At 36.7% G+C, this 12019-nt stretch overlaps 1 protein-coding gene across 1 annotated transcript in view; it reads left to right on the plus strand.

The window, feature by feature from the left end:
• The window catches only part of LOC121421105 (cytoskeleton-associated protein 5-like), a 77714-nt gene that overhangs the window by 16493 nt on the left and 49202 nt on the right, over window positions 1–12019 (plus strand). The window contains 7 exon segments of the mRNA XM_041615738.1: window positions 1607–1711; window positions 2578–2667; window positions 4150–4314; window positions 6195–6323; window positions 7771–7974; window positions 9543–9632; window positions 10433–10543. Coding sequence (XP_041471672.1) covers window positions 1607–1711; window positions 2578–2667; window positions 4150–4314; window positions 6195–6323; window positions 7771–7974; window positions 9543–9632; window positions 10433–10543 — 894 coding nt within the window.

Raw genomic sequence — 12019 nt, forward strand, 5'->3', positions numbered from 1 at the left:
GTAACATTAACTGAAAACGATCGTTGATCATTTGATCATTATTGATCGTTTTACACTTGGTCGACACCATGAAAATCTGCATGTGGGACTCAATATTTACCGAGTTTAACACCATAAATCAGAGTCAAGAAGGAGGTGAATACTCTTCATTTTTCGGTAGTTTCCAACTAAGTCAAAATAATTTAAAGGAATTATGGAAAATAAATGCCTATTTCATGAAGATGTAAAATGTGAAACTTCAGCAACTTTTGGTGGAAATTTTTTTTTTGATAAGGAGTGCGATATTTTGTTCGTATTTTTTTTAGGAGCGCCAGTGCGATCGTACTACTAAAAAATGAAGGTCTGTTAAGATCGCAAACGGTCTTATTTCAGAAAAGAATATAAAAATGAAATTTGATATACCATGGTGCTATTAAAAAGTTTGTGAGCCCCACCAGAAATGAACATATTGAAAAGTCTTCAACTTCTTCCATGTTTTAGATATTTAAGTTCATAAGTTCATTTATTACAGTCCATTTGTATGGAAATTTGCTTTCCACCAGCATTACAAACACATAAAACACAATATACATAGTATACAAGCTGTGAGTACATATACATAAGGACAGACAGCAAATGCAAAATAGGCAACAAAAATATGATTCCACATTCGAGGTCGTGACATGTTGAGAGCAGATTCTCATTTTAACTGTGATCATTATTTGTTCTGATATAACAGGAATGTTTTAAGTAATTTTCCTTGTACTATTCATTGTTATCATTATTATTATTATTTTTTTATTTTTTATATTATTGTTATCCATTAGATGTAATGTACTTTGGTAGTTGAAGCTATTTTAAGAAGATTATCTCCAAACAAGTTGATTAAACAGGTGAATAGAGTTTTGCAAGAAGGATTGGCAGAAGCGTGATCTATTGGTGCGTGGAACGTTAATACGGATACCAGATCGATTGAACGAGTATTGGGCATTGAGAGGATGACTTTGATCTTTCATGATTTTGTTTATTTTAGATAGTGAAGTCAGGTAATAAAATATTTTATGAAATAAGTTTATTATTTCAAGCATCGCGATTGGCCAATACGCGTCACATGACATCCAACAGGTGCGCAACGAACATTGACATTGCACGCTTAAACAAACCAGTGCGGTAGAAGTCCCGGGAGAAGTCCAACAAAAAAGTGCTGTAACTTTTAAAAAATTTGCTTCTGTGTTGCTATTTTACAAAACAAATAATGCACTTGCTCTGTCGTTCGTAAAAGTAAATGCAGAGAAAGCTCGGTTTCTTCAGGTGATGCACACTGGGCACTCGCTGCAAGCGGGTCGTGCACAGTGCGGCATCTATCTAAAGAAAGCTCGCATGCTCTGCATTTCCACTAATGCACTCGGCTACATGCATTATTTGTATAACATTTAATGAAGTTTGTTTCTCAGGACTCGCCGAATATTGTAGTGTTGTTGTCTACATTCAACACTCGGCATGAAGGAGTGCATTTGGTGGTGGGTTTACCAACTTTTGCGCACAACTGTACAATGTACACACAAAGGGAAAAAATCTTTTGTGTTGTAAAAAATAATCTCCCCCCGTATTATTTTTTTGATTGCAGACGATAGCCAAGGATACCAATGTGATGATCGTCGCCATCGCAGGGAAGTGCATGGCAGGCATCGCCTTGGGAATTCGCAAGAAATTTGCTCCATATGCAGTAGCAGTGAGTAGTCCTTATTTTTTCAACTGATTATTTTTCATATTTTTGCACAACAATGGAAATATATTAAATAAATATGCATTTCACTATGATTTAGATAGTATAAATCGATTGCAATCGTTTTCTGGACAGTCCGGTTAATATTTATTTTGAAAAATATAAGAATTTATGCCAAAATTTACACGTTTTTAGGCAAAAAATTTGCACGTGCATTCATATCTTTCTCTTGTCATTAATATCAACAATTAATACAAAATATCGGCATTCTACAGGATATGTTAACGAGAACATTGATATGCTTCATGACAGTATTAACTTGCTTAGATATAGTCTTAACTTGCTTAGATATAGGGAAAATACCTTCATACCAGAAAAATATACAAATCCACAAGGTAAGAAAATAAGGTTTGATCACATAAAGAGAAGGAAATAAAGTAAACAAGAGGTAGAAGTACAACAAAGACCTACACAGATGAAGGAGCTGTCGGGCCTAGAAAAAGCGAAACATTTAGAATGAAATCACAATAAATAATGAAGGAAGTCCATCCTGACAATTTGAGCGGCCATTCTTTGTCTATCCTTGTATCTGCCAAGTATCTTTGTGCTTTCGTAAAATCTGCTGATTCACGGTTTGCAATTCATATTTAATTAACATTGTAAAGGCCAAAAGTACAAGAGAAAATTAATGCATTGACTCATGAGAATAAATAATAAAAAATGATGATGGTGGTGATGATGATGACAATAAAAACGAAGATTATGATGATGATTTCAACTACGATGATGATGATGACGTTGTCAATGTCACCACTACTACTTCTGCTAATGAATGTTCTTTTAATTTCATTTCAATTTTGTTTTCCTTTCAGTGTATATCCTCAATTCTAGACAAGTTCAAGGAGAAGAAAATAAATGTAGTTACAGCCTTGAGAGAGGCTATAGATGCTATCTTTCCATCAGTAAGTACTCAATATCTACAATATTCACCTTAATATATAGTCACAGAGAAACTTGTCTTGCTATCAGTTTAGAATATATAATTGATTTTAGTTTTGCCCAATATAAAGGAAAGTCCAACTTTACACAAAGTTGACCTAAGCGAAAGGAGAATAATCAAACAAACACAACACTGAAAATTTCATTAAAATCAGTTGTGAATTAAGGAAGTTGCGTAGTTTTAAAGTTTTGGTTAATCTCACAAAATACATGTAGTTACAGTCCCATCCAGGTCAGTTTGCAGATGAGGGAACTGATGACGTAACCTTTTCACTATTTCTAATTTATTTCGTTATGTAAAATGAGAAAAATCTTGCTTTTTTCCCCCTTATGCAGAGATGCCAACCCTCCCGATTTCATCGGGAGGCTCCCGAAAATTCATCCCAACTCCCGCCCTTACGATTACCATCCTTATCCTCCCGAAATTACAATTTTTTTGCATTGATCAAATTGGATTGGAAGGACATGTATCGTCTGCTAACTTTAGCATGTAGTAACTCCATTACGTTCGCTGCTACTAAATTCTGTGTGAAAAGTAGACAAATAAGGAGCAGCAAAAAGCTGGTGCATGTGATATGCCCAACGGGAATCCACTGCACCAGGCCGGTAGGCCCGGCTAGCTTCGCGAGGCGTGTGCGCTCGCGGCCACTGGATTTGTCGAGTCGTGCGGTGTGTGATTCCGGCGTATTGATGGGTTGATATTGACACGAAATGGCGGAAAATCAACAAAAGAAGACCAAGAAATGGTCTCAGAAGTATAAGACTGAATACAGTCTCCAGTACCTGTGTGTTCGGAAGTCGGAAAGAGGAATTTACCATGCATTTTGCGCAATTTGCAGCGTGGACATTTCAGTTTAGCAGGGAGGTCGTGATGATAATTCGGAAGCACTTTCGTTCGGGAGCAAACGGCATAGGCCCACGGACATTGCGATGACAAGATCTTCGAGCTCCACTAGTACCCTGTTGTCTTTATTTTACCAAGCAAGGGACCAGCGCTGAGCTTTTCTTTACTGGATTTATAGTGGAACATAACCTGCCTATAGCCGATAGTGATAATTCCTCCTTATTATTATTGTTGAACAGGTACTTCTTTTGTCCCCTCATTTTTTATTTACAATGTGAAAATGCATATTTGATATTTTTAATGTTAAAAAAGTGGGAACAATGTTTATTTCAAAACATGTGAAATGCCCCAAAATAAGGGTCAGATTGCACCAGAGAGCATCTAGAAACCCAGAGCTTCCAGGGCCCTAAGGCGGGCCCTGGACCCCGGCCGCAAGGGTCGAGCGCTCCGCGCTCAAGATGTGCGCTACGCGCACATAATTTGGTGGCAGTTGCAAATCCTCCCTAATTCTGATTTCCAAAAGTTGGCATCTCTGCTTATGCCATCAAGGCAGTGTTCCATATTCAAAGATACTTAAATTTGTGTTTGCACTTTTCTCAAGACAACGTTCCAGAACATTCTTGAAGACGTCCTAGCCGCACTTGACAACAAGAATCCCTCGATAAGAACAGAGACAGCGTTGTTCCTGTGTAGAGCGTTCAGACAGTGTACTCCGGCAACGCTTCCTAAATCCATACTCAAACCACTCTGTGCATCATTAGTCAAAGTAAGTCCATATTTCTCGCTTTGCAATCAGAGGGTCGAATCCCACCATGGCCTATGGTCCTTTGGCAAGGCGTCAATCCACACTTTTCCACTCTCCACCCTATTTGATAAACTGGTTTTCTTACAAGTAATTCGGAGCTTAAAGATAAATTCCAGTTTTGGTAACGATCTCAAAACAACTTTTTACAGGATCTAATATAATGACCACCCAAGTGTCTGTTTGTATGAATAAAAAATATTTGCCAAAGGATTCTGGGAGAAATTGTGTAATTGCTGAGAAATAAGCAAAATAAGCGCGGATTCGGTCACTTCCGTCGGGTCTTTATTCCAGCAATAATAATAATACACTGTCCCATGTGTGCCTATCTGTGTTGGTGATCTTCAGTGTGAACGTTTTTCAGCGTAGATTTCAAGATTTCACAAAGTTCAGTTTATGTAACTGTACCAGATCTAGATACTTGACGATATTCTGACAATTAAGCCTGGTTTTACAGACTTTCTAATGAAATCAGTGCTTACTGCAACTACTGGCATTTCTCTTTAAAATGATAGTGAAAAAAAACCGTCTCATTTACATTTTCAGAAAGTCAGGCTGTTTATCAGTTTTGAGACGTGCTGCAGCCTTGATTAATCATTCTGTACGAGTTTGATAGCAGTTAATTTTTAATGAAGAATTGATAAATATACAAAAAAATAGTTAAAAGAAGTTATTAAAGGAGAATGAAACCTTTGAAATAAGTAGGCTTGTGTCGAAACAGAAAAATCAAAGAACAAGAACAAAGAAAGTTTGAGAAAAATCGGACAAATAACAAGAAAGTTATGAGCATTTGAATATTGCAATCACTAATGCTATGGAGATCTTCCCATTGGCAATACGACAAGGATGTGTGATGTCACATGTGAACAACTTTCCCTTTGATGGACTATAAAATGCTTTATGCTTAAAATGCTTTATCTTGTGGTGATACAAACTCTTTATCCATGATGTATTCTTTAAAAATATGTATTACATGCCCTCCTATAGAAAGAACACATGATCTACTGATAGATGTGATGAAAGAGGCAATTTAAGTGAAATATGTACTAAAGTAATGGGGAGAGTTGTTCATCAGTGACATCACACATCTTTGTCTAATTGCCAATTTGAGGATCTCCATAGCATTAGTGATCGCAACATTCAAATGCACTTTCTCATTATTTGTCCGATTTTTCTCTAACTTTCGTTGATCTGTTTCTTTGATTTTTCTATTTTGAAATAAGCTATCTAGTTTCAAAGGTTTCATTTTCCTTTAAAGGGGAAGTTCACCCTGAAGAAAACTTTGTTGTAAAAATAGCAGAAAAAATAGTAAAAAATATTGGTGAAGGTTTGAGGAAAATCCGTTAAAGAGTAAGAAAGTTATTAGAGTTCAAATTTTTGGATTTGTGACGTCATAAACGAGCAGCTGCCCCATGTGTTCTGTAACATAAAAGGCATGAATTTCAAATTTTGCTTGGTTCCTGATGACTTAATTTTGTTTTCTATTCATTATCGGGTGTGAAATGATTTGTCTATTGGTATACAAAAGGTACAGTGAAAACCATTTTCAATTTTCTGAGAAAATGACATTTCATTGATTTTTTACCATTCGCTATGTAGGAATGCTGCTCGCATATGACGTCACAAATCAAATAATTGAAATTCTAATAACTTTTTAATTATTTGATGAATTTTTCTCAAACCTTCGACAATATTTTTTATTATTTTTTCTGCTATTTTTGCAATAAACTTTTTGTCAGGGTGAACTTCCCCTTTAATGTTGCCAAATTTGAAGATTAAAATCTCTTTAACTTATTCATGATTCTAATTGAGTTGATTGTGATTGCTATATATTTTTTCTGTAGAAACTAGCTGATACCACACCAGACTGCAGGGAAGCCTCGTCTGAAGCCTTGGGGACAGCGCTGAAGGTGGTCGGAGAGAAACCAATGAACCCCTTCCTGGCCGATCTAGAAAAAATCAAATTAGACAAGGTGAGTGGATTGTAACTCTGGCATCAATTGTGACTACTTGGCGGGTGTTTCATAAAGCTGTTCGTAAGGTTACAAACGACTTTACGCACGACTGGAACATGTTCTTAGGTCATAACTCAACTACACAGGGATAACACATAGCACAAGAAAGGATCACTAGTTGTGCATAAAGTCATTCGTATCTTAAGAACAGCTTTATGAAACACCCACCAGGTACCATGGTAACATTGCCTAATCAAGGATTAGCTTGTGTCACAAAAACTATTTGCAATGTCATACTGAAGTTGCAAATGCGCAACAGGATATTTTAGCTGCTGCCTTGATTAATCATTCTGTATGAGTTTTTTTTGCTATATTTATCAATTCAACCCAGCCATGGCGTAATTTCCTTTGGCAAGAATTTTATCCACATTGTGCTGCACTTGACCCAGGTGAGGTTAGTGGGTACCCGGTAGGATTTATTCCTTGAACGCTTTAGCGCCTATTAATATGGCGGCTCAGCTACAGCCGGGGTAATAATATGATACCAAGTATCAAAGTACAGTTGGGTATATGTAAATAGTAACTGCGCTATATAAATTGACATATTATTTTCTCAGTAATGTGCCGCCTCCAGCCAGTGCGGTGACGCGTTGTGTACTGCACGTTACAGGGAATATAAGTGTGATCTTTAGTCATTCTTTCTGAACTAAACTCTATTTGGAATGCCCACATCATTTCCTTGACAGCTTTGTTTGATAACATTTCATGTTTGACTAAAAAAGGGTCTTGGGTTCAAATCCCTGCCATGGCATGTTTTCCTTCAGCAAGAAATTTATCCACATTGTGCCGCACTCCACCCAGGTGAGGTAAATGTGTACCTGGTAGGAATTCATTCCCTGAAATGCGCTTTAAGTGCGCTGTTAATTAATTATTGCCGTCAATCTAAAGCTGGGGTAATAATATCCAAATCATTTGGATATAGATGTTATAATCATAATGTGATATGCGCTAGACAAGATCTTTTTAAAATTGTTATTGTTAATGTAATGCTTCAATCATTGATTGATGTTTGTCTTGTTTCAGATTGAGGAATATAGTGAGAAGGTATAGCTTCATATTTGACTTTATTGATGTTTCAATAATGGATTGATATTGGTCTTATTTCAGATTAACGGATATTACGAGAGGATATCACTTCATGTTTGATGTTTGAGCAGGCGCCATAGCTCAGTCGGTAGAGTGGGGGGTTCGTATTCCGGTGACCCGGGTTCGGTTCCCACTTGCTGCGCTAGTGCCCTTTGGTAAGGCATTAATCCTCAGTACCAGGTCCTTCAGAGAGGACCTTAAGCCGTCGGTCCTCTGGTTGCTTGCTTACAAGCATTCATGCTTTCTTAGCAGTCAGGTAAAAAATAACCACCAATCAATCAATCAATCTAATGTTTTAATCATTGATTACTTCTTTCAGATCAAGGAATACAGTGAGAAGGTAGAGCTAGCCCACGGCGGAGGGAAGAAGAAATCCAAGGAACCCAAAGCAGAGGCAGGTCCTTCCAAGGAGGCTCCTGCTGCTAAGGCCTCCACCTCCAAGGCTCCTTCTAAGGCTCCAGCTAAGAGTGCCGGAAGCAGACCAGGAACCGCCAAATCAAAGCCAAAGACCGATTCGGGCGCAGTAAGTTCTCTTGTGAACTGTTTTACAGGGTGGTTCAATGTGAACTGTGCTTTCGCAACATTTTCTCTATGTAAAAGTAGATGAGGTTACCATCTTACAGTTATACCCCTTTCATAAACCCAATTATGCGGCTAATAGCAGCATAATTTGGTCGTAAAATTGGAGGAGGACAAGAGTTATCCGCATTATTTTGATGCTGCTATTATCCACATAATAGCAGCATCGGGACAAGATTTTGAGTTTATGACCGCATTTCCAAATAATGCGGATAATTGCCATGGTGCGGTCACAAGGTCACCCTTTTCCAACACAACCGCATCGGAGGGGGCGTGTCCAGTTGTCATGACGATTATCCGCCTTTTTCAGGACGGGCGCTCGTAAAAATAATGCGGCTTATTTTCGGAGTTTGTGAACGCAATTTTTATTGAATTATCCGCATTACTCTTAGGCGGCTAATTGGAGGATGGGTTTATGAAAAGGGTATTAGTTACGATTGATCCGATCAACCACACTTATATGGAAGTCTATCATTGTCATAGTTTTTCCTACATGAAATTTGCACAATGTCCTTTGTAACACAAAGAGAAGCACACTGAACTATCAATACAATGATGTATGTGTGAGTATACATCATATCTAGACTAGGAAAGATTTTGAACAAACATGCATTTATATTTTGGCATCGCTGGCATAACATCGTCGTGGTTGATTGGATCAATCGCACATCCTTGTAAGACGGGCCAAGATCTTTCATGTTTTATTTTGCAACAAAAAAGTTCAATTTCTGTGGTGTTATGTTAGCTTGACATATTTATTACGCTAATATGTATATTTTATCATGATTGCTGTTTTATTATCATGATCATCATTATCTCTGTCAACTTCATCATCATTATCATAATCACTATCATCATCATCATCATCCTTATCATCGTCATCAATATCACCGCCACCATCATGATCGCCAGCATTACCATCGTCATCACCATAATTGCCATTATCATCATCATCAACATTCATCTTCATTATCACCATCATCATCATCATCATCATCATCATCATCATCATCATCATCATCATCACCATCATCATCACCATCATCATCATCACCATCATCACCATCATCCTCACCATTATCAATCATCATCATCATCATCCTCATCATCATCATCATCACCATCATCATCATCACCATCACCATCATCACCATCATCATCCTCACCATTATCAATCATCATCATCATCCTCATCATCATCCTCATCATCATCATCATCATCACCATCACCATCACCATCATCATCATCACCTTTACCATCATCACCATCACCTTCATCACCATCATCCTCACCATTATCACCATCATCACCATCATCCTCATCAGCCTCATCATCACCATCATCCTCACCATTATCAATCATCATCATCCTCATCATTCATCATCATCGTCACTATCACTATCCTCTATCATCTTCACCATGATCATCGCCAAGACTATCAGCACCATCACTATCATCTTAAGATATCAGAACATGTATTTCATCTTGGTATTATTGTTTTTCTCTTACAGGCTAAAGGAGGTAAAGCGGTGAAAGGAGGGAAGAAAAAAGCACCAAAGAACGAGGGTCAAGATGACATGAAATCAGAACCTTTATTAACGGTATGTCTTAATATTAGTCTCTTTATCCTTCCTCTCGAGTATTTGCCTTTGGCTTTTATTATGAACTCTATTTCACTTATCAAATTATGGGAAGCTAAAAGTAAGAGGACTTTGTTCCACTTTAATACTGTAGTATTCAGATATCCATGATAAAAAATGGAAATCCATATTTTATTGTTCGAAAAATAGACATGAAATGAAATACTTCAAAAATTTGCTTTGCCCAATTGATCATGGGCCCGGCAGCCGCTGTGCAGCACCAGATCAACGAGGCTATATCCCTATAATCGATGAATGCCAAACATGGTTTCAGCGACTCCCATCCTTCAACGTCTTTTGGTCTGACGCGGCCGGGGTTTGAACTCGCGACCCCACGGTTATGAGACTGAAGAGAATCATAATAAATATGCAAATGAATGATGATTAATCTATTTTGAATATTCATATGAAATAATTTATGAATAATTCATTGGCAAGATGAGGAGGTGGAGGAGAAGGCTGCAGCATTACTCACATTGTCTTTTCTAACTCATCTAGTCTCTAGTAACTGAAGAGAATCATAATGCATATGCAAATGAACTGTGATTAATCTATTTTGAATATTCATATGAAATAACTTCTGAATAATTCATTTGCAGGATGAGGAGGTGGAGGAGAAGGCTGCAGCATTGCTCACATTGTCTTTTCTAACTCATCTAGTCTCTAGTAACTGAAGAGAATCATAATGCATATGCAAATGAACTGTGATTAATCTATTTTGAATATTCATATGAAATAACTCATGAATAATTCATTTGCAGGATGAGGAGGTAGAGGAGAAGGCTGCAGCATTGCTCTCATCGTCAATCCTAACTCAACTGGCCTCTAGTAATTGGAAAGAAAGATTAGCAGCCATGGAAGAATTCACAAAGGCAAGTTTTTCATAGTCTTTTGAAATTTCAGAGATATGACAGCTGTAGAGGTTATTGATTTGAGTTATTATATTCTTCCTAAATTTCCTGACAAAACTATTCAATCGGAAAGAATTGATCTTACCCTCACTTTCAACATGTAACAAATGAAAGGTTAACATATGACTCATATCCAGTTACGGAAATTTCTGTTTTAGATTTTCTCTGTAACTTCCACTGTATATATTGTAAACATGTGAAGACTAGAAATATTGTTATATTGTCACGTTATACATTGTAAAGCGCCCTTTGCATGTCTAAATGGAAAGCAATAAATACCAATATGTATGTGCATATTTCGATCATTTGATCGATGGGGGAGCTTCTCGTAAGTGAAGTTGCAAAATATTGTTATATTGTAAAGCGCCCTTTGCATGTTTAAATGGAAAGCAATAAATACCAATATGTATGTGTATATTTCAATCTCATGATCTGTGGGGGAGCTTCTCGTAAGTGAAGTTGCAAATATTGTTATATTGTAAAGCAACCTGGGCATGTCTAAATGGAAAGCACTAAATGCCAATATGTATGTGTATATTTCAATCTCATGATTGATGGGAGAGCTTCTTGTAAGTGAAGTCACAAAATCAAAAACTTAAAGGACAAGTCCACCCCCAACAAAAAGTTGATTTGAATAAAAAAGAAAAAACCCAACAAGCATAACACTGAAAATTCCATCAAAATCGGATGTAAAATAAGAAAGTTGACATTTTAAAGTTTTGCTTGATTTCACAAAACAGTTATATGCACTTCCTGGCTGGTATGCAAATAAGGAGACTATGACGTCATCCACTCACTATTTCTTTTGTATTTTATAATGTCAAATATGAAATATTCTAATTTTATCCTCATTGACAAGTGATACAACGCTTAATTCCTCCCTGAACATGTGGAATTAGCATTGTTTAATATTATATGTTTCAGTAAAGTTGCTCCTAAGTGTCAAATATATATAAAAAAGGAAATATTGTATAATTCAAACAATAAAAAACAAAAGAAATAGGGAGTGATGGACATCATTGATTGACCCACCTTGTTATGCATATCACTGTTTTGTGAAAAATAAGCGAAACTTTAAAATGTCATAACTTTCTTATTTTACATCCAATTTTGATGAAATTTTCAGCACTATGCTACTTTGATTTTTCTCTATTTATTCAAGTCAGCACTTACCAGGGGTGGACTTGACCTTTAACAGGATACTTCAGGCTAAAAAAAATTATATCTAGATGAATAGAGTAAAATTCACAGATCAAAATGCTGAAAATGTCATCAAAATCGGATGACAAATAACAAAATTTTAGAATTATAAAAATTTGTACTATTCTGGAGATACACAATTAAATACAAAAGAACAAGTGGGGATATGACATCATCAGCCCCCCTAATGAAATTTCATGAAGCTGTGTCACCGGAATAATGCAAATCTTTAAAATT

This window comes from Lytechinus variegatus, chromosome 9 (assembly GCF_018143015.1).
Source record: "Lytechinus variegatus isolate NC3 chromosome 9, Lvar_3.0, whole genome shotgun sequence".
NCBI classification, from domain to species: Eukaryota; Metazoa; Echinodermata; class Echinoidea; order Temnopleuroida; family Toxopneustidae; genus Lytechinus; species Lytechinus variegatus.